This window comes from Callorhinus ursinus, unplaced genomic scaffold (assembly GCF_003265705.2).
Source record: "Callorhinus ursinus isolate GAN/ISIS: 27379988/994484 unplaced genomic scaffold, GSC_fseal_2.0 scaffold5, whole genome shotgun sequence".
NCBI lineage: Eukaryota > Metazoa > Chordata > Mammalia > Carnivora > Otariidae > Callorhinus > Callorhinus ursinus.
In genome coordinates this window covers 17,800,120-17,826,984 of record NW_027397067.1, presented here as the reverse complement: position 1 = coordinate 17,826,984, position 26,865 = coordinate 17,800,120, and the positions used below count along the sequence as shown (strand labels likewise).

The following is a 26,865-nucleotide window of genomic DNA, read 5'->3' as shown; positions in this document are numbered from 1 at the left end:
GAGTCACAGGGCCAGTCTCCAGGGAGGCTGAACATGAGGTGGGCACAGAAGAGAAAAGCTCTGTCTTCCCTGGCCTCAGGGGAGACAGGCCAGCAGGCTGGGATGGCCACTGGGCCCCCTGGGATTTGTGGTGGGGATTGAGGGGTGGGCATCAGGGAGGAGGGTGAGCCCTGAGAGGACAGGTCATGCCAGGCCGAGCCCCGTCAGAAATGGCCCCGGTGTTGACTGTTGGGCAGGGCCCGTAATATCAAAACCAGACACTGCCTTAGGACGGAAAGAACATTCTGGATTCTTTCTCACAATCCTTTTCATTTAGGTAAAGGAACAGTGAGGTCCAGATTCATAATTCTTTCCCTTGGTGAAAGCCTTCTCTCATTCAGTGAGGGAGCCTCATACTCTTGTGGTGGTTTACTGATGTCACAGACAAAGCATACTTTATTTTTATTTGAACTGGTCAGTTAAAACATTCTATGCAAGGCAAACACTTCATCATGAAATATTTAAATTAAAAATAAATAAGTTAGTTGCATCCTACAGAAATCTCCAGGTGCCACATACAAATGGAGGACATCAGCTATAGACTAAATAAGTTGAAATAAATAGTTTTAGGATACTCTGATTGATATAGGTCCAGCATAAATCACCTACTTGTTCCCTAACTGTGCTCCAGGCCCCATTATCTATACTGTGCAAGACTATGAGTCTGTTGAGACTAGGCCCTCATCGAAAGAGCCCTTGATGCCTGAATCCCCAAATCATGTTCCAACGTGAGGATTGGGTGCTGAGCATCTAAAACAATGACTGAAGGGCAGGGATCAGCAAGGTGAAGGCCCAGAAGCCCAGGCCTCTTACCCCTCCATGGCTCCTTACGGTTCACCTGGAGACATGGAAACAGGTAACTTAGCAAAAGGCGACAGAGTGGTAGCCTATGAATAACCCTCGAGACTGGTAACGTGGCTAAGTTCTTCATTGTACCAAGACGTGGCGATTTCCAGCCGAGTCTTAGACTAAGTTTCACCATGGAGTGTCTGATTTTGCTAAATGGGTTGGATTAATTTAAGCTTCTGAATTAGAACACCAGCCTTCTGGGGGCAGAGTGGAGGCTATGGATGACAGATATGCAGGACATGTGCCACTAATGGCCTCTACAGGTCGGCATTCCTAACTGACCACTGCACGCCTGCATCTCAGACTCCACCTCCACACAGTGCTCTAGGCCGCCTCTGCCAATCATCGGTGTTTAGCATCTGAGGTGAACATTATTTACTAACCTTGATCCTTCTCTATGTTCTGAGCTATTCTGTGTGAAGGAAGAGATACAAACACCAGGCACTGAAGCCTGACACCCATGTGAGTCAGGCACCTCGAGACTAATCATTTAACTGCTTTAAACTGTCATCTACGAAAGGGAGAAGGACACCTAACTCAGAGTTGTTAGACAGGGAGAATGTATGTAAAGTGCTCAGTGTCATGTCTGATACACGGTAGGCATTTAATAGATGAGAGCTGTCGTTATATTATCACCGTAAGTCTGTCGATGTTAACAATGGGATTAATGATGACATTTCCATTAAAAGAAGGAAAGCACAATATTATATATTAGGTTGAACCATGTGAAATTGATCAGTTGTTTCTGACCTACAGAGATGGCAATTTCTTCAAGTTCAACCCAATACTTAATGATGTATTTCATTTAAATCACTTACTTTTTCCAACTTTATCACATTTTTCCTTTCAAACATTGCCCCCAGAGACATACTCCTACCCCTCAAAACCTTCCTTAAATCAGTTGCTAAAATAAGCAAAGCAATGAGTCTGGTGGACTTGAGGGCCTAGTATCCAGTTCCACTAACTGTCTCTCATAAGGCCTTGGCTTCCTCATCTGTAGACTGGGAATAATTGTGCTTTCTTTAACAGGGATAATGGATGGGAAAGCACTTTCAAAAGTTAAAATCATTTTGCCAGTGCAAGGTATTATTAATTTTACTAGACTCTGCCACTTCAGAAAACATTAGCATTCAACGTTTAATTTTTAATCATGTTTCTCTATAGAAAAGCTGCATGTAAAAGAATAGAGAAATCATGCAATCATGCCAAATGATCAGTACTGATCTTGACAACACTGTCAAATGGATATTAGAACTGTAAGTAAATATATAGTACTTTGTCATTAAAAATTGTACCTTGTCAAGATGAAATAAATGTGATAAGAGGAATAGTAAGAACCACGGTGTTTACAAGTGCCTCAAATGTCAAGCTCTTATATTTATACCAGAAATCACACACATTAGAACAACTCACAAGGAAGACTGAGGAACTGCCTGCTTCCTTCTTTGGAGGTCTTTAAAATGGGTTGGGAAAGTTTGATTGTGGTGTGGTTTTGCTTAAAGATAGGGATATAAACTCTATGACCTCCCAAAGCCACTTTCAGACCAGTGGCTTTATTGATTCTAAGAAGGCACACTTTTCTTTTGCCTTCCAGGGGAGTTCCTTGCTTGTACCCTAAACCAGGGCTATTGGTTAGTAAGAGATGGTGATGTGTTTGGACCAGCTACTAGCAGAGGTGAATGTGGCTCAGTTCCAATCTGGAAGTTTTCTCCCCCATATGCAGTGAACTTTGGCCAACTCAGGACACCTGGGGAGCATCACCTTTAGTCAGCCTCAAAGGCACTGTTGGTAGCTCCCACATATTCAGACTTCTTCTTGTGCCTTGTCCACATTTTCCGGAGGATGCTAGGGACACCACAGGAAGCGCTTCCTGTCAGTGGTAGGGAGGCTTCTGCTCCCTGGGGAAGGGTCGGATACTCTTCTGTCATCTTCTTGAGATGTCTGGATCTAAAGAAAAGCCAGGGGTAGGGAGGGAGGACAGTCATTTCACAGAGCCAAACTTTTAATTTTTGCCCTCAAGGAGTAGACCGAGCTCTTATTTCTCCTCTGCTCTGTGACCAGGATAGAGGGTCACTGTTGGGACGCACATACGGATGACTTCTTTTGGGGGATCCTCACATGGGGTGAGGGAAGGAGGTGGCTCTGGGCACAGTGGTTCATGGATCTCAAGTTCTGCTCTTGTCCCAAGTTCTCCTTTCCCACCCCTCCCACTTCTAGACCGACAATCTTGATGGAAAGGGCAAGCTTCCCAAAGCATAAAGCTATAGAAAGAGCCCGAGCCCTGGGGGTGCATCCTGCTGCTCACCGACTGTGTGGCCTCACCAAGTGACTTAATCTCAGCCAGCCTCAGTTTCCTCATGTACAAAAGGGGAATCATTTCATCTAACTCACAGGACTTGTGAGGCGGAGAATGAGATAATAAAGCACTGGGCTCAGTGTAGACCTCAATAAATGTTTATCTTTCTCTTCACTTCCTCTCCCTAGGTGAAAGAAATGGCCTGACTTTTCAAGAGCCAGCCTCCAGGAGCACATGGAAATGAGAATGTCTGAGCTCAGAGAGAAAGGAACCGTGGAGGACCCTCGACACAGCTATGTGGAACAGAAAGGTTGGTGTGTGCCGCTCAGTAAGTTGTGGGCTTACTCCAGCCTTCAGCAACAGCTACTGCTGCTCAGGACCGTTTGCCACTAGACCTTCAAACAATCCACGTGCCTTTCTGACTTTTCTCCAGTTAGGTCCAAGTACATTGAGTGACTTGGTTTTTATAATTCTTTCTAGATTATTTTCTTTTATCTACAAGAGCTTCACATTGGTCTCTTCCTCCTTGGAGTCTAAGCTTCCAAGGTGTGGACACTTGGGTTGATATTTCAGCCCACGGTCCCTCTGGTGTGCACATCTCACATGCTCCCAAGGACGTGTCTTTCCAACTGCTAGACTGTAGGTTTCTTGAAATATAACAGCCACAGTTTGTGCTAAGTTCTTCACATATCGTCCCATTCCATTCTCACAATAATCCCTCAAGAGGGGTATTATGATCATCCCCCTTTTTTGTTTTTGTTTGGAAATAAATGAGGGCATGGAGGTCATAGCAGGTTAGTGGTGGTGCTGGGCCAGCAAGCAGCTGGGAGTCAAGAGCCCACACCCTTCATCAACCCCTAAGCCCCTTTTCTACTATGTGCAGTATGGACGATGGTGGCGGGGGTATAAATGTGCATGCTGACGAGTTTCCGGCACCTGCCTGTCATCTACTAGTGCAGCCTGGAAGGTAGTGGGGGAACTGCTGGGGGTAGGGGAGGGGACTATCTACTTCTCCTAGTCTAGCTGCTGGTTCAGGATCAGAGTTAACAGTAACATGGGGGTTATGCATTTGGCTTGAAACATGTGTATCTTACATATTTCTTTACCTTTGGGCAGGGGCCCTTCACCTAATTCACGAGGCATTTCTGACACCACTGTGCCTACCAGGAGGCTCTGAATATGACCTGTGATTACATTTATCTAATTAACCAAAAACCCTCCCGAATGACACTTCTGCAAGTCTAAAAAGTGGTGTTAATGAAGTGGAAACCATCAAAAACACTTCAGCTTAATCCTAGGGAAACAGTTGATGAGGCGCTACAGAGACCCAGGATTATTGCCCTCATTAAAAGGTAATTTAAAGCTGGCATGGATTTTGTGTTAGCATCTTGAGAGTCTGTAAGCCAGGCCACCTGTTACTCTTCTGTGGCGGGATCAAGAGTGGTTGGGGAGCCCTGCCATCAGCAGGTGGGGAATGGGGGGTGGGGGGACAGGGCACTTACCCTCTTGTCAGAACAGCTCCGTTTTCTGAGCCTGTGGCCGCCGCCTCCAGCACGCCGGGGGCTTTCACTGAGATCCGGGCCACCGGAGGAATCTGGGTGTTGCAGAAGGGGAAGGGAAGGGGAGGATGTGGCCATGGTCCCAACTCTGGCACTGAATGGAGCCAGCTGAAAGGGGGGTGACCCCATCGACCCACCGCCCAGGACGATAGTCCTCACACTTTGGCAGGCATCAAGGCTCCCCTGTGGGGCTTGTGAACACTGTGCGGGGCCTACCATAGTTTCTGATTCAGTAGGTCTGATGCGGGCCCAAAAGTCTGCATTTCTAATAAGTTCCTGGGTGCTGCCTATCCCAGGACCCCACTGAGAACCACTGACCCAGAGAACTTGAGAGCACAACTCAATCTTACCTGACAACTCTGTCCCCCACCCCCCCAACTCCCATTCCCTGTGTCCACTTTGTTGTCAAATCCTGCAGATTCGTGCTTTGAAGGACTGCCTCGATCAGGGCCATCCTCCCCATTTCCTCTGCTGCAGCCTTCGGCTCCAGTCACCTGGGACCTCCTTGCTTTGGACCAGACCCACCACTAATCTCAGCCCCCCATGGATTTACAGCGCCTCCCCATAGCAGGCGGGACTGATGCCAACTCTGGAAGCACAGGCTCCTCAGAACCCGGCTCCCCTTCATCTACGCAGCTCTACCTCTGTTATCCCCCGTGGGTACTGTGACAGCTCCCATTCCAGCGGGGCTGGCCTGGCCTCTCCTCTTGCTCACGCTCATTCCCATGCACAACAAACCCTTTCCTCATGCTCATGCACAGCACCGCATCGTGCCTCGGCTTTTCCTTCACCCTCTGGATGGAGCCTCATCTCTGCCTGCCATTCAAGGCCACTTCTTCCCAGAGGCCCTTCCTTAGGCTGGTGGCCTAAGTTGATTTCTCTCGGCCTTTATGCCCCATGTCCCACAGTATTGAGTACCTGTGTGATATGTTCAATTCTTTCTACAGTTCTCTTCTTGTTTCATATGCTTGTCTAGTCTCCCAGTCCTCAGAAAGGTGACATGGTGTGTGTCAGGGTCTGTCACTTAATCCCTTTGGTGGCCCTCTGCAGCCCTCCTAAAGGAGATGGTGAGTGCTCAAGAAGCATGTGCTGAATGGAAAAGTAACTGACGGCCTAACAAGGGCTAAATCCAGAATTTGCTTAGTCAATGGGCATATGCTATGCTTTGTTCCTTCACCCCAACCTCATTGAAGGCTTTGGGTCACCACATTCCTGGAATGGCTGGGAAATTCCAGGTGGAGGACATCATGATTAACTGTCCCCTTCTCTGCCTAGCTGGCCAAAGTTTGTGGACAGAGTTACTGTGCCACCTTGTGGCCTCTCGGGAGCTCTCCCTCCCCACCGTGCCAACAGTCCAGCCCCGGGAACATAGACCCGCCTCTCCTTCTCCAGAGTCCTTAGTCCTCCTCCAGTGCGTGTCAGCATTGAATCAATTAGCAATGCTAATTGCACAATTAGTTGTGCAAGCTCTGAATCATTCTCCCACCCTGGGATAAGGGGCCTCTGAGGAGCTGCAGGACCCTCAGGGGAAAGTCAGTCATGCTGCCTCTTTGTCACTGTGTCCGCAGGACCACCCTATCCCATCCCAATTCATCCTGGCCTCCCAGATGCAGGTACCTCTCCGCCAGAGGTACTGTGTGAGTCCAGCCCAGGGGCTTGGGGCAGGTAATCCAAGGCTGTGAGCCACCCTCTTCCCCTTAAACTTGGTCTTCCTCCGGCCTCAGCTGAGGGCAACTCTTTGAGCTGTCACAGCCTGACAATCTATGGCAATGGCCCAGCCTTCCTCAGTTTCTCTCGAGTACTAGGTTGGGGCAGGGGGCTCCTGATAAAACAGCTTGGCCCATCCCTGCCCTTTGTGTGGTTCTCCTAGTACAGGGATGACCTAAATGAGGTATTTGGATTAGATTTTAGGCTCAGATGGGGAGTGAAGGGCTCACTGTCCAATTTGTTCCAGAAGGATGAGGGGGCTGGCCCACACAATCTCCAGGGTCTTTTCTAGTCCTCACATGGCATGATCCACCAATCTGGAGAGCTGCTGCTCACAGAGCCCAGGGTGCCCGAGCTGACCTCACCTCTAGCCACGGTTCCGCCCCTACTGTGCCACCCCACACGGTACCCACATACACGCCCAGAAGATGATGCAGGAGATTTTTTTTTTTTTTCCAGAGTGACCCTGAGCTAGATCTGGATGTGCACCCCCTGATCGCCCTTCAGGGAAGGAAAAGTTGCCACCAGTGGGGCAGGCCACGCGCCATGACAGAGCAAGGAGGAAACAAAGGTTTGACCATTTGGGCCCAACTTAGGACAAGGTGGATGGGTAGCACTGGCCCCAGAGCTCCTGCCAGGAGGTATCCGGTGTGCACAGCAGTTCAGCCTCTGCGCAAGCCGACCTCTCTTCTCCTGTCACAGGTACTGATCCCTAATATACATCTCAAAGCTCCTACCGGGCATCTCAGAGTCGGCCTCCAGAGACCCTGAACTGGAGCAGATGTCCTCCAGAGGTGGCTTGACCAGAGATGCCTGGTGTTTTGTGTTTTCACAACGTTTAAGACCCTCGCAGCTCTTTACCCCCATAGCTGCCCCTGGGAATTAGGTGTTTCCACCTGACACGTGCCTACCACAGAAACCACTTCTTTCCCCCCATGTTTGAGATGTCCTCTAGGCAATACCTTCTTCTGCTTGCCTAAAAGCTGAATTTCTGGCAAGAAAGAGAACAACAGTGGTATGCTGTGAGCTGACAGAATTTAGGAGCAAAGAACCCTCAGGTAGGCTTTTCTGATAATCCTCGGGCCTGAAACAAAGGACAGGGTGAGAAGTTTAAAGCACAATGGATAGAACTAACCAAACTTATTTTACTTACCAAAGACTTTCCATATGCTCGATTCCCACACAGATTTGATGATTTGGGTTCCGAACTCCCCACTGCAAGGTTGAACAGAGAAGACATTACTCAGTGGTACTCTGTGTTCTACTTCCCCCCTCTTCTGCATCAATGATCTCATTAACTAATCAATCACAAGCTGGGAATTTCTAAAGGCCTTTGTGCCAAACAGCAAAATCAGGCAGTAGGGTCAGGCAATGGGGCAACTGTCGAGTGGGTCACCTGTACCCCTGGCACTCTTCCAGGCGTGGGGTGGGCGGGGAGGGTAGAACTGAGGTCTAATAAGATCGTGTGTGTGGAAGCATTTAGTACTGTGTCTGCAGGCAGTAGGCGCTCAGAGAATGTGCCCTTAGCTTGTCCTTCCTTCCTAAGGTGCCACATCACAAGAGGTTATCAGGAGTTAAGTCTCTACTGCTGGGATCGATTTTGCTTGCTGATCCTGGACACTCCTCTGTGGAAATGAGCAGAGAAGGCTGACTGCGGTGGGAAGCACAGCTTCATGATGTGTGAGGGTTGGAGATTATCTGAGTCCTGAGACATTGGCTACACAGGACTTACGTGAGAACCTTCTTGCTATGCCTTTATTCCTGAAGCCCGACCTACTTCTGAGTTATCTCTACCCTGAAGTCTGCAGCTTCTGAGAATGCAGGTGTTGAGCTGGCAACAGGTAGGGGAAAGTTGGCTTTCAATACAGTCCTCTCCTTGGGCAGACATTCCAGAACGAGCCCCATCCTATCACACTATAGCAAATACAGATAAAACACTCCCCAACCCAAGGAAGAAAACATTTCAATGGCAATAAAATGAAGTTACAAGACTACCAAGATTAAATCATAACGTACAGTGCTCTGGCATAAATAATAACAGCAGCTCATAGTTTTGAGTATTTACTGTATCAGGCACTGTGCTGAGTATAAAACACATAAACATTATCTCATGTAGCCCTTACCATAACCCTGTTAGGTAAATATCATAATAGTCCCCACTTTCCAGATGAGGAAATCGAGGCTTTGGAGAACAGTTAGAAGAAGCCAGGTAAGGATGATCTAGGGAATGGCAAACTGCTTTGGGGGTCTTTCAGGGCTGGAGAAATGTGACTGAGGGACACCCTAACCCAATCTGGGAGGTATTTGCCAGGTAGAGACAGGACAATCTGCAGAAGGGACAGGGTCAGGGAAGTTCCAGGAAACAGAATATAATGGAGCAGTCACAGAATTGAACTGCAGCTCAGGATTTCTGTGTGTATGGATGGGTGGAGACAGGAGTGTGCCCTGGAGAAGTCAGCAGAGAATGGATTCTGGAGGGCCTTGAACATGATCTGGAGGGCGGTGGGGGTAGGAAGGACCCTGAAGCAGAAGGATGGCAGAGGCAGATTTCTGCTTTAGACAGACCCCTCTGGTAGCCTTGTAGAGGGAAGAAGGGCTGGTGGCTGAGGGCCGGGGTTGGATGCTACACACCAGAGATGAAGGGGGTCTGCGCCCAGGTAGCCTGAGGTAGGTACCAAGAGGGAGAGATGAGACATATCCAGGAGTTGACATTGTCAGTGTTTAGTATGTGACGTGGTGGGTGGAGTGGGGGTGGGGAGGACAAGGGGGTGTTAAGGAAAACATCCCAGCAGAGAAAGGAAGACAGGTTTGAAGGAGGAGGACACATTCCATTTGAACAAGCTGATTCTGAGGTGCCTGAGGACATCTTGGTGGAGACATTCCATAGGCAGCCAATTCTCCAGGGCTCAGGAGGTGGTTGTCCCCATTCCAGGCATTTGAGGCTCACCTACCCAGGGCCTCATGGTGAGAGAGTTTCTCAGCTGGGTCTCTGCCTTCAGAGTCCCTTCAATTTCCAAGATTCCTCGGTGAATCTTTCTCCCACATGAGAAGGCTACATCATCCAGGAGCCTTCTCCTACAGCTCAGAAAAGAAGTAAGCCCCCAGATCTGAGATCCCTGGAGACACATGTCCTTCTGATGGGAGGTTGGAAGACTCAGTGCCCAAGCCTTTCCCATGGAAAGCCCTGGGTCTGGCTTTGACTCAGAAACCCTCCGTCTCCCCCAACCTCCCTCTGGAATCTATCAGATTGGGGGAGCTGAAGGAATTGAATCAATGCCCAGCTCATTTTTTTTTTTTTTTAAAAACCTGACTAGCACATTCCCTGCATGAGCTGACTGTCACATGTTGGGTAGATTCTCTGCATTTCATTACTTAGTGTTCTCTTATAGAATAAAAGACTGACTTGGATAGTCAAGCTTCCACAAGCTATTTAGGAAGGAAAGAGGCCCCTAAAACTAGATGGTTGGGACAAAATTATTCTCTGGGGGCGGGGGATAGAGGCATTGGCTAGGAAATTAGAAGAACTAAGATTTAATTTCAGTTCTGTTGCTAATAAGCAGTGTGACTTTGGGTTAAACAGCTTCTACAGTTTCAGTTTCCTTTTCTGTAAATGGGCATGGGGTGCTGCAGACCAGGGATCTGCTGCCTTCAGTGTGCATTAGAATCACCTGGGGGGCTTGTTAAATCAGAGATGGCTGGGCCCCACCCCAGAATTGGATTCAATAGGTCTCAGGTGGGACCCAAAATTTACATTTCCAGTAAGTTCCCAGGTAATTCTGCTGCTCTGGGGACCCCACTGTGAGAACCCATTTGACCGTCTCTAAATCCTTGCTAATCAATATATTGTTCTCAGACCAACATCATCAACATCATCTGGAAGCTTTTTAAAAACATAAAATCTGGGGCCCTACTTAGTCCTACAGAATTAGACTCTGCATGAAAACAAGATTCCCAGGTGATTCTTTTGCACATTAAAATGTGAAAAACACGGCTGTAAATCTATTTTATGATTTTGTAGCGAAGATATTCTTTTTCTCTTTCTACACACACATGCACTCACCCACCCACCTATATATAGACACAGAAAAATTTATCTTCTCTTAATTTGCAAGGCAGATTGTGGTTTTCCTAATGCTTTCACTCTACATATGTGTATATGTAATCACTTAGCTAGAGAGTATCGCTTGATTTATGTATTATTATACATTAGATCATAAAAACAGGATCAGGGTGTTACTGATCAAAGAAACCTTAGGGATCCAGTCGAGCATCTCTAAAGAAGGAGAGAAGATGGATAGATGAAGAGAGATACTCGATGAAGTATAATTTCAGTTCTTACAACATACAAAGTTGTTGACAGCTGAATGCCTTGAGAAGGACATCCCAGACTTTCTATTGTGCATTTTTGGAGTTAAAATAGGAATTACTTTAGGCTGTGGACATAACAGAAATAACCTAAACCAGCAATTAAAGGCAAAATACCACCACAGACTTCCGCGGGCTAGGCGCAGATTCCCGTTGAACTGCTTGGGGTGGAGGCCATTTTTAAAAATAGTGCTGAAGGTAAATCTATAATGTTTCCAGTTTTCAAAACAAATTTGTCCTTAAATTCTTTTTAGAGATTATTCAGATAGCCCTAAGCCACTCACATTTACAATGGTGAGATCTTAAGTTGGCAGTTTATGAAGAGCCCGTATAATTACATACCCAGCCTGTAAAATAAATAAGGTAAGCTTCTGTTTCTTCATGACTCATGTCTACACTAGTTTTTTCTCTCCCCCGGAACATAAAGATTTTCATCTGTCGAACCCAGCTGGGCTTCCTGGGGGAGCCAGGTGGCAGATAAAAGCATCTGTGCTCGCCCAGGAGTGTTTTTCAGGTAGGTGTTTTGTGTTGCTCTGTAGGTGGGGCCCGAGAGCAGGTGCACTCGGAGCAGGAAAGGCCCGCGCCGAGAAGGGGAGGGGCGGGGGAGGGGCGGGGCGGGGCGTCCACGCCCCCCGCCCCACGCCACAGGTGCTGCGCTCACCTGGCGTGATGGAGGACGCCAGCGAAGAGCGCGAGGTTGTTGGAAAAGACAAGCCAGGCCGTAGACCCCCGCGGCTGCTGGTCTGAGTACGTCACCGCGCCCCCCCCACCCCCAAGGGAGGTTCCGGGGACTCGATCCAGCGCGCACGTACCGGGTCTGGCCGGGGCCTTGGCAAGGTGGGGCCCCTGCGGCCGCGCGCCGTGCAGCCGGCCTGCCCTGCGGCCCTCGCCGTCGCGGCGGTCGCTGCGGTCGCTGCGGTGCGGCAGCAGCTCCAGGGGCCGCGGCGTGTAGAGGTCTGACTCGATCACCACCTGCCGGGAGGAGGAAGGACAGTCAGCTTGTGCCTCTCGGATCTTCAGATGCACCTTGGGCCCACAGTGACTTATCGGAGTTTTCCTTGCTCCAGCGAATGCTAGCAACAGTGAGAGAACTTGGGGTAACTGGCCTCCAACAGGCAACCGTTTTATTTCATCTCAGCGTGCCAAATAGTGCCGTGGTGCAGGATGATGAGGGTTCCTGGAGGGTTCGGGTTCCTCACCAGCAGTCCCTTCACAGAGTCAGCAGCCTGGGCCATCAAGCCAAAAATGTCCCCTGCCCTAGGACCTGACCTGGTTTGGCAACAGAACAGGCTATTTGAAATGATGACAGTTCTGGAAATCAGGGTCTTACAGTCTTTGCGCTAAGCAGACACCTTCGTTCACACACAGGATAGCTTTTTGAATGCTCTCGCAGAGAGAAGAGCTAGGGAGAGGACCCAGGGCCCAACTCATTCCCAGGTTTTAAAACAGAAGTTGCTGGTACAACCCCACATGCTCACATTTACCCCCACCTTGCAGAGGGCCTGTGTCAGGTGGAGCTGGGAGATGAATTTCCACTATGTGTGGTTCGCTAAGTGGAAATTCCCGAAAACCAGACAGAATGCTAAGAGCTAAGGTGTTTTCAGGAATGATCACCTGAATAGTTATTTTGGGAAGTACATTAAGAGGAAATACCCCTTTTGTCAGGACCCACCAAAAAGGGCCTTAAAAGTTATAATAAACATACTTAAATCATTGAAATAATTTAAATGTAAAAAAACTTGAGACAAAAAATACCATACTTTATCTTAATACCAAGAGTAGTGAAGGGAATCTTAGCGGTTTTGGGCTCTTATCCTGCATAGTTTTATACATATCCAGGACGTTGGGGTCATCCATTCTGAATTTCTTTGCTCCTTTAAAGCTGGTTGGAATGTCCAATAGTACATGGCAGCTACTCTGAGGTTTGCATTGACTCATTCACTTGCTCCTTCATCAGATGCCCTGTAAGGGCATGTTCCGTGCCAGGTCCTGGGCACTGGGGGCATCTGCAAGTAGGTGGACCCATCTGAGCCCTTGTTCTCTAGCCTCTGATGGATCCCCCCTCACTTGTCCACATAGAACAATTGTGTTGCTTTTGGAGGACGCTGAAGCAAATAAGACTAAATTTTTAAATATATATATAATGGGGTGATATTTTGATTTAATGGAGAAAAATTGGATCTTTAATACTGTTATAAGAAATGGCAGGTCACTGGGGGAAATGGATCTGTGTTCACACGTCTCACACCAAAATAAATACCAGACAGATCCAAGATACATATTAAAAACAAAAAACAAAAATTGAATGTGGCTCAATATAACATTTGTTACATATGAAGGGGAATGATCCCTATGTACATAGAACTCTTACAGATCAATAAAGAAGAGGAAAAGAGAAAAATGGGGCAAAAACCAGGAGCTGGCCATTGACAAGAGAAATACAAATGGTAAACACGACACCACAAACATGAAAAGATGTCGAACAGTAATTAAATGCAAGTGAAAAGAGTTGCTGTGTGTGTGTTTGTTTTTCCTCTCAGATTGCCCATGATGAAGAAGGTAACTCCATTTGTGGTCATCAGACCTGAGTTCATGCCCCCGTCTTGATACTTAGTGGTTCCGTGGAAAGGAGATATTCTTGTGTGTCCTTGCTGTCTTGGGGTGGAGCAAATGCCTATCATCTGTTTTAGTTTTAGTAGCAGAGCTTGCACTCTTTCCTCAAGCCACACATTTATCTGCAGCATCAGGGAGCAGTTCTTGTCTCCCAAAGAGGAAACAAGAAGAAGCTGTCACTCTTTGCTTCAGTTTACCACAAACAGTCCTTTGCTTAGAAAACCAATATATCCCCAATTTGGTCCTATCTGGGTTAGGAAATTAACTCCTCTCAAGCCTATTTTAGGGCCCAGATTCATTCATTCTGTGCCTTTGGAGAGAGCTGATCATTCAGGAGCATGTAGGATTAGCACCTGTTCTCCTCTGGGCATTGCAGAAGGTGGGTTTTTTTCCCCCCTCAATAATTTAAAATATTCCTTTTTCCTCTCAGCTAAATTGAGATATCACTGACACCTATGATTTGGTAAGTTTAAGGTGTACAATGTGTTGATTTGATACATTTATAAGCTGTGGTATGATTAGAAGGTGGTGGTTCTTTTGGGCTGGGGGCAGCCCTGGGTCCACCCTGCACAAGCTCAGTGGGTGGTCCAGCACTGACCACCCAGCACTAACAGTCCGCTGTCCGCTTTACCTTCCTTCCCCCGGCCCCGTGCTCTGCTATGATGTTGCCCAGAATACCGGAATTTCCTAGGGTAATGGTTGTCTGGAGCCCCAGTCCCCAATATTTGGCCTATGGGCTCTCCCCTGGAGCGTGACCCTCCAGGTTAAATAGGAGAGACCTGAGCCTCATTACTGACACACAGCTCTTGGCTACCACAGGTATTTCTGATTTTATTTTCATTCTGTCAGCATTCTTCTGAGTGAGGGGGAGTGAGACTGGTATGTTTTCAGACCCACTTTGTACAAGGAGAAAGTAAAGCAGGTGAAGAAAGCCTGCGGAGTCCGTGAGGGAGACCCAGCATTTCCTCCTCTGAAAGGGAAGCAAATGTTCCCTTTGAGGAACAAGAAACTCCACCTCCGCAATCGCTTCTCTGCGCTGTGGGGTGGCAGAAGAGAACCGGGAAGGAGAGAGCCAAGAGGCGTCAGGTGCTCAGCCCTCTGCTGGAGGTAGGAGCGACCAGGGGATGGGGGTGAGGCTGGTTACTTCCCAGATCATGACTTTGGGCCAAGTGCCCCTTCAGGGTGTCTTCTCCAGTCCCCAAAAGATGCCAGTAGCAGGAAAGGAAAGAGGAGAGGTGCCCAGTTCAGAAGATTTCCCTTTCTTAGCTGGTCTTGTGCTTGGTTCTCATTTCCCACAGTAACAGAAGCTCTGAGAGGGCTCCGGGGGGAGAGCGTTGGGCCCACACCAGGAAACAGACAACCGAATGGATGGCTGTGGCCTCCTGAAAGCCTGGGCTATTTTCTGGTCTCTAGGACACAGTTTGGGGCGGCGGCTGCTGCTGGTCTTAGAACAAGCTGGTCTGAGAGCAGGCTCTTTAGTGGGCCCCCCAGCCCAGTACAGGGGTAAGACAAGGGAATGGGGAGAGGGAAGGGAGAGACGGGTTTAGTGTTGGATTTGCCTTTCCTAATCAGCAAACTGCCTTCCGAAAGTAGGGGGGGTGTACTAGAGCAATAAATTGATGCTCCCCTGCTGGTCTCGGGTTATTGATAGAATATCGGAAGTCGGGCGCCTGGGTGGCTCAGTCGTTAAGTGTCTGCCTTCGGCTCAGGTCATGACCAGGGTCCTGGGATCGAGTCCCACATCGGGCTCCCTGCTCAGCGGGAAGCCTGCTTCTCCCTCTCCTACTCCCCTGCTTGTGTTCCTGCTCTCGCTGTGTCTCTCTGTCAAATAAATAAAATCTTTAAAAAAAAAAAAAAAGAATAACGGAATTCATGGGCTAACACTCAAGCCTCAGGATTCCATCCACTGACATCTTCAAGTCACACTTCTGTTTGTTCGCCAGCCTAGGGGGCTGGTAGGGAGTTGGAAAGACAGGTGAGACCTAGGTGATGGAGAATCATCATGACTTAGGGCTGATGGGATCCACAGCAATGTTCTAGCCCAACTCCCTAATTTTACACATAGGGAAACTGAGGCCAAGAGAGGTCATGTGTCTTCAGGGTCACAGAGTTATAAGGGACAGAGCCAGAATGAGAGTCGTGATTTTATGACTTCTAGGTGAGTGCTCTTTATAAGACCCAGAGAAGTGCCTACATCTAGATAAGAAATTTCAAGTGTAATCAATCACTCAGGGCCTTTTGAAAAATCAGTAAATTTCCAGGCCAATTTCTCCCCGATCAGGTTGAACTCCGGGGAGAATGTGACATTTACAATCTCATTTCTCCATCTTTCCTGGTGGTGGTACCGCTGCTCATTATGATGGGGCTGGGAATCAGTGGCCCCCGGGGGGCCTGACTGCACCCTAGGGATGCTGTGGCACTAACGATGATTTAGAGGCGAGAGATCTTTGTAAAGGAGGGAAACTGACTCCTTTGGTAGCCCAAGGACAACAGACACAAATAAGAATTTCAGGACAAAGAAAGTCATAAACATTGGTAGATTCAAGCGGTTAGACAAAATATGAATGTTTTCCTTGGGAACTCAAAGGCAGCCAAGAGCCCGTCAGATCAGAGACAATTCTTTCTTTAGGACTCACTTCCCTCATCTTAGGTAGACTAAGACCTTTCTTGTCTTTTCTAATTTGAATGTTCTGTACAGCTGGTGTTGAGGTGTGCAAGCAAAGGATGAGTCAGGCTGTTAGGGGAAACGAGGAATTTAGAGGAGAGCTCAAAGGCCAGAGGGCATTATTAAGTTGTCTCACCTGGAGGAAGCCTGCATAGGTGAAGACAAGATCCAGCTTCTAATTTTTTTCTTAAAAGCAAATTTTAATATGTATTCATATACTTGAGTCATTTTTTTTTTCTCTGAGTAAAAATATTTTGGAGAGGGAAAGTCATAAGCCATAAACATAACTGTCTTTCTCAAAAATTTCCACTCCCAGGAAACCTGAGAGCATGGTTTTACAGTGCTGGCTGAAGTCAAGTGGCTCTTCCAGAAGGTTGTGTCCTGTATTTTGGTTGCTTTGTGTATCTCATCCCCATGTGGCTTCATCACCACCATCTCAGACAACTGAGAGTTTTCTCCTTTATTTAGGTTCAAAATCTCCTGAGGATTTTCTTCCCTAGAACCTACTTAACTATTAGAAAGTGTGGTGATTTAGTTTCCATTTTAAAAGCTTTTGTAAATACTGTTCTGTCCTTATAAAGCCAGTAGATACAGGTATTAGGAGTGATTCAGACATGAACACTGTTTAGGGTTAGAAATTCAAGGCAAGAACTTGGTTGAAAACTAAATAGTCCCAATTCCCAAGGGATCTTTCTGGAGTCAGGAATGATTTGTGGCTCTTCAAATCTAGAGTAATGCCAAACTCAAGCCCCTTGACTGAAAAGTCTGTTGTGAAACTTTCCTTAAACTGAAAATTACCCACAAACAACCCCTTCCCTTTCCATTTTTAAAAAGATTTATTTATTTTAGAGCTCGAGTGCGAGTGGGGGAAGGGACGGGGAGAGGGAGAGAGAAAATCCTCAAGCAGCCTCCCCACGGAGCACAGAGCCCGAGGTGGGGCTCAACCCCAGGACCCCAAGATAATGAACTGAGCTGAAATCAAGAGTTGCCTGCTTAAACGACTGAGTCACCCAGGCGCCCCTCCCTTTCTATTTTTGGTAACACCCACTCCTTGAAAATCAGGAGCATTTTTCTTTTAGACTGTGGGCTTAAGTTTTCAGGGACCAGGAGAAAGGTAAGAATCTTTTGCCCTACCACAAAGAAATTTTCCATTAAAAGCCTTTTTCTTTCCTTTTTTTTTGCTTTTAAGTAGGCTTTACTCCCAGCACAGAGCCCAAGGCAGGGCCTGAACTCATGACCTGAGATCAAGACCTGAGCTGAAATCAAGAGTCGGATGCCTAACTAACTGCACCACCCAGACACCCCTCTTTTCTTTCTTAATATAAAATATTCTCAAAAGTCATTAAAAAATACATACAACAGAAAAATGTACAAAAGACATGAGTTAAGAACCTATAGAGAAAAAAATATCAAAATCCCTGAAAGGATGAAGAATGATATTAATAATTAAAGAATGCAAATTAAAACAAGATATTTTCACCCATCAGATTGTCAAAGATGAACAACGTTGATGACATATAGTATGGACTTCGGTGTTTTGGTAAAGTTACCCTAAAACACAGTTGCTAAGAATTTGGTAATGGCTATAAATTTTCAATGTTCATATCCTTTGAACATTTTCTTTTTTTAAATTGAGATATAATTGACATATAACATTAAGGAGTACAATGTGTTGATTTGATGACCAAGCATTTTCATATCTGTGAATTTATCCTCAAAAATATTTGCAAAAGAGCATGAAAAATATGTTCAAGGATATTACTTACAGCATTGTTTTAGTAGAATTTGGTTAAATAATCTAGAAAACTTCAGATGTGATTTGGGCAGAAAATTATAGTACATTCATATAATGGCATGGTATGCAGCCTTTATAAAGAATGAGGTAGCTTTGCAAGGAGACTTGGGACGAAGTTGTAGCAAAGCAGCAGCTACAGTTGCACCGTTGTATCTTCAGCTTCAGAATGTTTCCCATAGTCAGAACCGCTCTAAGTCATCTCCGAGTTCAAAGCATTCCACAAACAATGGCAAGGCAGAGCCACCAGAAAAGGACACCTGATTTCCATGACAAATATGGTAATGCCGTACTAGCTAGTGGAGCCACTTTCTGTATTGCTGTATGGGCATATACAGCAACACAAATTGGAATAGAGTGTAACCTGTCCCCTGTTGGCAGAGTCACCCCAAAGGAATGGAGAGATCAGTAATCATCCCAGTTGGTGTAATACTGAATTGTTTCAAAACCAACTCATAATTGATGCCAAGTAAAAGCACTGTGCACCCATTAAAGTATGGCATGGTTGAAGAAATAAAGTACATTTGAAACCTTAAAAAAAAAAAAATGAGGTAGATCTATAAGTATTAACTGGCATGTAAAGATGTTCAAGATTTATAGTTTAGTGAGAAAAGCAAATTGCAAAACAGTATGTTATCGAGCAATGGAGCATAATAATGATATGTTAGTATATGGGAAATTTTCACTTAAAAAACGCCAATAATAATTGAATGCTTGGTTTGTGTCAGGCTCTGGACTAAGCACTTTACATGTATTAAATCATTTGCTCTCCAGTGGTTCTTGAGATATGTGCTCCTATTATTCCCATTTGAATACTAAAGCAGTTGAGTTCCAGTATGGTGGGCAACTTGCTCAAGGTTACCTAGCTAGAAATGGATAGTACTGGAATTTAAGTCCAGGCAGTTGGACTCTAAGTCTATATATCTAACCATTATGTTCCACAGCTTCTTAGAATTTTCTGATATGATATTTTATATGTTCATAGTATTTGAAATTTTATAATAGGCACATACTACTTTGGGAATCAAAAAAAGGAATGTTTGTAAAAACAACAATGACTAAAACCCCATCTCATTCCCAGGATGCTGAAAAAATTCTTTTTAATGGAGAATAGGCCTTCAAAAATTGAGATACTTAGAAAATCAAAATGGTGTTCCATGAAAAATTGTGATAGAAATAGAAACTCCAGGGCGCCTGGGTGGCTCAGTTGGTTAAGCGACTGCCTTCGGCTCAGGTCATGATCCTGGGGTCCCGGGATCGAGTCCCGCATCGGGCTCCCTGCTCGGCAGGGAGTCTGCTTCTCCCTCTGACTCTCTTCCCTCTCGTGCTCGCTCTCTATCTCATTCTCTCTCTCAAATAAATAAATAAAATCTATAAAAAAAAATTAAAAAAAAAATAGAAACTCCAGCATAACCAAGAGGAAACAATTAGCAGTTAAACCTTTTCAGTGAAAGTACAAAGATGGATTGACAACTTTTGTATACAGAAATGTGTAAGTAAAATGACAAATTTACCGCATCCTTTGGTTCTAATGACATGTAAACTAATTTTAAGGTAATGCAAATGCTTATTAGAGTAGCAAAAGATAATGTAAAAAAAAAAATGAAAGTCAATGTTAGTGAGGTTGGAGGTAAATGGAAAAGTGTTGCTAGAAGCCTGGCAACTTTTTAGAATTCCTAGTAATATGTGACAAAGCTGTAAGCAGAAATCATTTTTTAAAAAAAATCACTATTCTCTACATCTAGCATAGTGTCTCTTACACATGGTAGGCATGAAAATATTGGATGGAGGAATGGATCGATGGAGAGATGAAACTATTCTTATCCTTTTACTTGCTAATTTACCATGGAATTACTCCAAAAGAATAGTATTTTGTACAAATTAATTGCAAAGCTATTTATAATAGTGAAAAAATGGAACATCACAAATGCCAACAACAGGAGAACACCTCAGTCAGGGATGCTATACTCATCGTGGACTCTGTTTAAATAAGAACACAGTTTTTTTAGGGAATGAGATTTACTCTATGTGTCTGGGGAAAATGGCAGAATAGGAGAGTCCAATTCAAGGCTGTTCACTGTCTGGTGGACATTTGTCAATTATTTTGGTGAAGTGGAAGACAGGAAATCACTCAGCCCCAACATGCCATAGAGAAAAACTTCCTGGCTATTGAGAGCAGGAAGAGGAAGTGAAGAAGCTAGATGCCGCTTTTGTAATGAAAACCAATAAAAGGGATCAAAATTGAAGTTTTCCTTACATTCTTGGTCAAGAGGTGTTGAGAGCTTTTGACTCTTCTTCTGGCTGGACTGGACACTGCAAAGAGAGAAAGAAATGGTTTTAGAGAACACGGGTGAGGCTGATGTAGCCTCAGAGAGGGTTTGCACCTGGAGTGGGAGGGGCGAGGAGGAGGGGAAGTGGGGAGAATAGGCAGGGTGTAATTACAATTTTAGATGTTACTGGCTGAGTGCACCAAAGTTCATAACAGCATTGTTCACAATAGCCAAAAGGTGGAAACAACCCAAGTGTCCCCTAACAGATGAGTGGATAAACAGAATGTGGTATATGCACACAATGGAATATTATTCAGCCTTAAAAAGAAATAAAATTCTGATACATGCGGTAACATGGATGAACCTTGAAAACATTAAACTAAGTGAAATAAGCTGGACACAAAAGAACAAATATTGTATTAGTCCACTTAGATACCTAGAGTATTAAACTCAGAGACAGGAAGTAGAGCAGAGAATAATCTCTTCATTATGCCACGACAGATTTATTTCTTCATGTTGATAATGATGATGTAATCATAATAATGATAGTTGGCATTTATTGTCGGGAGTATTTCTCCTTACATTTGAAGGGAAGAAGGGAATGCGGAGTTGTTATTTAACAGGTATAGAGTTTCAGTTAGGGATGATGAAAGTTCTGGAAATGGATAATGGTGATGTCTGCACAACAATGTGAATGGACCTCATGCCACAGAGCTGTACACTTAAAAAATGCTTAAATGGTAAATTTTATATCATGCATGTTTTACTACAGTAAAAAGCTTTAAAAATCAATTAAGCATTAAAAAATGTTGGTTGGAAGAAGGTGTGTATTTTGTTGAAAATGGAGATACTCAGGCATCTCTTTTCCATACTGCCGCTAAAATGATTTACTCGGAACTGAAATCCCACCATGTTACTGCCCTGCCTAGAACTGAGATGACTCCTTGTCACATATCAGATAAGTGATCAGATGAGTGCTGGGTGATGGTATTTTCTGCAGAGCACCTACAGCCGTGAAACCTGTTGTCCAGTACACTAGTTAGGAGGATTCCTGACTCCCTTCACTTGAGTGTGAATCAGAACTGGACCACTTGCCGCTTATGTGACTTGGGCAAATATCTCATCCTCTCCACACCTTCCTCTCCTCGTCTGTAAGACAGGGGGGAATAATAGCACTCACCTCAGAGGGCTGGGACAAGGATGAAATGAACTAATTTTTATAAAGCCCTTAGTCCAGTGCCTGGCACAGAGTAGGTTCCCAGGAATCAATGGTGGTTATTATGATTGTCCTCCATCCCTGCAAGCTGAAGGCAGGTGGAAAGAATAGGTGATGACTTCTAGATCCTATAACATTCCATTAGGATTTCTCTTTCTGGGGTTTTCTCCATTTCCTACTGCTGTTCCCTGATTCTTCTCCCCAACCCCTCCCCATTGTTGTTTATAACTCAAGAGAATTATTTTGAACGCCGTGGTGCTGTTCACTCTAGAATTAAACCCCCTCTGGTGTGTCTCAGGAAATAACTTCTGGTATAACTTCTTGGTAAAACCACAGCTTTTACTTTTTGTATTTACTGTGAATTGTGTCTATGAATTTTTTTTCCCTTAAAGGGCTCTCTTTCTCTCCAGAAAGTAAAAATCCACACTTGTCCTCAGCTATAGACTTGGTATCTATGTCCCATGCCTTTAAAATACTTAAGTAACAGTCTAACACTTGTTGCTGCCATATTTTTGTGAGACATTAAGATGGCTCAGCTAAAAAATACATACAAATATTAAGTTGAACCCAGTTATGTATGTATGGGTGTGTTGGAAAGAAGGATATAATACAACAGTAGAAAGGTAATAATAGCTCACATTGAGCTTCACCAGGTGATGGCTTATTTGGTTTATCTCATTCACTCCTCGTAGCAACTCTGTGAGCCAGGTACTCTGCATTATCCCTATTTTATTGGGGATACTGAAGTTAGGGGTCCCACAGTTGATGGTGGAACAAGGCCCTATCCTCTTAACCATTGGCCACACTGCCCTTGCTGCTGAACCTGTGCTCAGAAAATGTCTTGGCTATTTCTGTCATGCTAAACGGTAGCATTGGGAAAAGGGCATCCCAGGGAGAACTATAACCCTGTTAGATAAAATGAAGCCACCTTCTATTTCTGTAGGTAAGGAATGTGGGGATGTATTGAAGAGTTACCCATTTCTCTTATAAGCAGTGACTTAAGAAAAGCTAGCACTGTCTTCTCTCACTGAGAGCCCTCTGCTTGATAGCTTTGGAGAAAGCAAGATGAGGCAAAAAAGGAAGTGGGAGGAAGTGAAATTCTTCCATTCACGGTCTAAGGTAAGAATGCGAATACTCCTTTTCTAGAGAACAACTTCCTGAGCAGTGAAATGTCCATGAATACCAGTGAATACTTGGTTTATGACCAGGAGATGGCCATGAATGAAAATGGCAAGAAAGAAATACAGGATTCAATATTTATCTTTGAACATAGTCATTGCTCTAAATATGTAATAAAAATAGACATCATTTTGTAAGTGTTGTATTTAATGGTGCTTACTACATGCTGGATACTGTTCTAGATGCTTTATATGTTTTTTTTTAAGATTTTATTTATTTATTTGACAGAGACACAGCAAGAGAGGGAACACAAGCAGGGGGAGCGGGAGAGCAGGAAGGACCCTGGGATCATGACCTGAGCCAAAGGCAGACGCTTAACAACTGAGCCACCCAGGCGCCCCAAGATGCTTTATATGTTTTATCTGTATTTCAATTTCCCCCCCATAATAACCCTGGGCGGTAAAGTCGAGCTCTCCCTTTTACAAAAGTAGAAACTCTGGCCCAGAGAGATGAAGTAGCCTGCCCAAAGTCACACAGTGTAGAAGTGACCACAGTCTCTTGGCCACTGTGCTAAGCAAATGGAGCCAAAGGTCCTGTTTCAAATGCTTTTATTCAGGTGAAGTGTGACATTGCTCCTGAATTGTTGAATAAGTTTTTAATTAAAAAGGGCTATTCAGCTTTGATTGGTTTCTTCCTCTAAAAATTGTTAAATGGAAAGAAATAACAGGAAACAGACAAAATTTAACATTTTCATATTTGCTTCCAATTTTTTTTCTCATGTAAAAGAAATAAAAAACTAGACAAGTTTAGATTCCCTTTCTACTCTCCCCTTATCCTTCTTCCACTCCTCCCGAGGGCCAGTAAGATCACTAATTTTTTCTGTATCTTTCCAGCCTGTTTTCATACTCTTTCTGAATATGTATCCGTAAGTTGTTTTGTATTGCCAGATATAGTAATTGTTATCATACATATAAAATTTTCAGCCAGCCTTTTCTATTTTTTTCCACTCAACATTATGCTTTTGAGATCTGTATCCATACACACAGATCTAGTTCATCCCTGTTGACAACTGTGGAATATTCCATAGTACGATGACACCGCATTTTACCCCCTCCCCTCCTCAAGGACATTGAAGCTATTTTCAATCTTGCCCTCCTAGAATCAATGCCCCTGTGAACATCTGTGAGTAAGAGTATCCAGAAGTGGAAGTGCTGGGTCAGAGGGTCAGCTTTGACTTTCCAGGTACTTCCAGAGTCTCCAGACAGAGTTCCAACTCCTGCACGTGGGCAGACTTCTCGCTCTTTTCTCTCTCTATGTGGCAATGGATGTCAAAAGCTTTATTTATGTTCTGCTGGCTGTCTCTTTGTGACCAGGCTGAGTCTCTCCCTCCCCCCACCCCCCAGCAGTGGCCCTGTCAGTGGCTGACACGGGAAGAAGAAAGGGATTGTTTGAACAGGGGGTCACAACACCAGCAAACATCCAGCCCCTTCATTCAAGTCTGACAATGAGACCAGGGCTAAGCCAGAGTCCCAGGCTCTGCCAGCAAGGCAGGGGCCGCGGGGAAAGAACAGAGGGAGCAGGAGAGAGGGTTGAGCTTTGGAGGGGGTGAGGGAACTGTCCAGTAACCAGACACCTGCTGTCCGCTGAGCTCAAACACAAAGCCCTCTCTGGGACTTGACACCATTCACCCCGAGCACAAGAGCTGACAGAGTCACACGTTTTGGTGACGCTAGTTCCAGGTGAAGTTTGGGAGCGGGGCCCTGGGATCTGTGTTAGAGGCCAGCCCTGGGTCAGGGCATTATTCGACCACTTTATTAGACTTCAGGCCATTGCCGGGAGTATTTCTCCTTCACATTTGATGGCATAGTTAGAAATCATACTTTTGAGCCAGCTGGTTCTCATTTCAGAGCCCACCTGCTCATTGGAGAAGAAGAAAGAATCTTTCTAGCTGCCCTGGGAATTTTGTTTTCATCTCTGTTTCCCAAAACAATGGCTTGCTGTCACTTTCATTCGCCTATTGGGTTACCAGTACTGAACTAAGTGGAACTGGGAGCATTTAACTGCCCTCATTCCCCCCACCCCTTTGATGGATTGTTTCTCAATGACTGATGTTTATCCATGTACCTCCTTTTCAGAAACAACAACAATAACAAATACCATCACAACAGTGAGCCCATCAACCCCTCTGAGAGACCTGAGGATAAGCCATAGTAAAACAGCACGTGATTATCCTTAACCTCTGGCAGAAGGTGCCGCGGTGAGGAAACCGTCAAGGGCAATTTTACTCACCCTTGGAAGGGATCACGGTGGTGAAAACTTCTATATTTTCATCACTGCAGCTGTAAATCTGATGCATCGTTTCAGGCTTCTCTCCCCCAAAGTGCCGGGAACCGGAAGCCTCTCTCTGAACCCCTAGTCGCGAGGTTTCCTAATCCAGTCTGGCTCGGGGATCATTGTGCAGGTCTACAAAAGACAGGCTGGTGCTGTGATCTCATCTCATTCCAGAGTCTTCACTGCAACATTTTCTAATCCCATCTGTCTTTTTTTTTTTTTTTTTTATGAATCCTATTATTGTAAACCTTTGATTGAGCGTGGAGGCTTCAGTCCCCTCCCAGCCAGGACGTATTTAACATTTTTATTTTGCCGTGTCTGCCGCAGTGATTTTGGAAGTCTTTTGTGAAGTAACGATGAAGTGAAATCGCCGACTCTGTTAGCGCCAAGCTTGGCTGGAGAATTTCACCGAAAAGGAAAGAAACGTGGTTTTTGCTACCAGCAATTACCCTTTTCATTTCAGAAAGGAAGGGGGCTTTTTTCTTTTTTTCCTCCAGAAGAAGTGGATATTCAGTAATTTGTCGTGTGTTAATTTGGCATCCTTCTAAGTTTCTATTTTAAACAAAAGGACTGTTTCTCTGGAGCGTTTTCCCCTCATGCCAGTACATGACAAGGCTGACATTTCTGGAGAGCGGTCTATTTAGCATCTTCTTGTACAACCCTTCAGGTGCTTGCAGAGACATGGTAACAAGCAGTGTCTTGACACCCAAGGTGGCACAGGAAGATTAGATTTACAAGAAGATTGTATTTTTATTACCCTAAATATCCTAATATATATTATCCTATATATTCTGTTATCCTATATTTATGTAGAATAATACATATCCTATATTTTGTCTTATATATTCTATGTATACACACAGAAATAAGGTATGTCTGAAATGTATGTGTATTGTGTCAAACCCACCGTCTTTCATTACGCCACGACAGATTTATTTCTTCGTGTTGATAATGATGATGTAATCATAATAATGATAGTTGGCATTTATTAAATGCTTGCTAAGAGCTAGGAAGCGTGATGTATAATCTCATTTAATGTCTACAACCACCCAACGAGACTAGCCATTATTTTTGCCATTTTATAGGTGAGGAAACTGAGGCCTGAAGAGACTGAGTAATTTGCCCAAGATTAAAATACCTAGTTTCATGGCAGAACTAGGATTTAATCCCTAATTTGATTCCAAAATCAATGTACTTAATCATTAAATTATACTCCATTCTTTACTTCCAAAGCCTTGCCCCCTACTTTTTTTTTATGATGTTATGTTAGTCACCATACATTACATCATTAGTTTTTTTTTTTAAAGATTTTATTTATTTATTTGACAGAGAGAGACACAGCGAGAAAGGGAACACAAGCAGGGGGAGCGGGAGAGGGAGAAGCAGGCTTCCCGCTGAGCGGGGAGCCCGATGCGGGGCTCGATCCCAGGACCCTGGGATCATGTCCTGAGCCGAAGGCAGACGCTTAATGCCTGAGCCACCCAGGCGCCCCTACATCATTAGTTTTTGATGTAGTGTTCCATGATTCATTGTTTGCGTATAACACCCAGCCCTCCATTCAATACGTACGTGCCCTCTTTAATACCCATCACCAGGCTAACCCATCCCCCCACCCCCCTCCCCTCTAGAACCCTCAGTTTGTTTCTCAGTCCATAGTCTCTCATGGTTCGTCTCCCCCTCCGATTTCCCCCCCTTCATTCTTCCCCTCCTGCTATCTTCTTCTTTTTTTTTTTTTTTGGACATATAATGTATTATTTGTTTCAGAGGTGCAGATCTGTGATTCAACAGTCTTGCCCCCTACTTTGAACCTGGGGGTTCAAAGCCCATCTTAGACTTGGACTTGGTATCCACTGCTCTTTCTATAGTAGACAAATTTGGGGCATTTATTCATCAGTTAGTTAGTTGTCAGTATTACACTTATGTCTCAGAATTGCACCTAGCCACAGAGGATGGCTCTGGGGAGCCATGCTTATTCTCTCTGAATTTGTCCCCTGGACCACATTTGACTGGACCAAGGTAGACACAACCCAAACTGCTGCCTCCT

At 45.0% G+C, this 26,865-nt stretch overlaps 1 protein-coding gene, 2 long non-coding RNA genes and 1 pseudogene across 3 annotated transcripts in view; 3 read left to right on the top strand and 1 right to left on the bottom strand.

The window, feature by feature from the left end:
• Positions 1-7,604, top strand: part of LOC112823124 (uncharacterized) — a 35,888-nt gene extending 28,284 nt beyond the window's left edge. The window contains exons 3-6 of the long non-coding RNA XR_012378226.1: positions 3,373-3,494; positions 4,068-4,151; positions 4,301-4,536; positions 6,910-7,604. This is a non-coding gene — a long non-coding RNA (uncharacterized lncRNA). The remainder of the gene's footprint in view (positions 1-3,372; positions 3,495-4,067; positions 4,152-4,300; positions 4,537-6,909) is intronic.
• Positions 405-24,913, bottom strand: VXN (vexin). Its single transcript, XM_025870669.2, has 6 exons — positions 24,780-24,913; positions 20,143-20,198; positions 11,628-11,787; positions 7,604-7,665; positions 4,687-4,778; positions 405-2,835 (listed from the first exon to the last, which is right to left on the bottom strand). The coding sequence occupies exons 1-6, from the start codon at positions 24,844-24,846 to the stop codon at positions 2,652-2,654; spliced, it is 621 nt and encodes a 206-aa protein (XP_025726454.1). The 5' UTR covers positions 24,847-24,913; the 3' UTR covers positions 405-2,651.
• Positions 14,297-25,826, top strand: LOC112823125 (uncharacterized). Its single transcript, XR_003207946.2, has 2 exons — positions 14,297-14,535; positions 24,626-25,826. It is a non-coding gene; the product is annotated as an uncharacterized lncRNA (long non-coding RNA).
• On the top strand, positions 17,963-18,432 carry LOC112823123 (cytochrome c oxidase subunit 7B, mitochondrial pseudogene; annotated as a pseudogene).
• Positions 25,827-26,865: the final 1,039 nt, after the last annotated feature.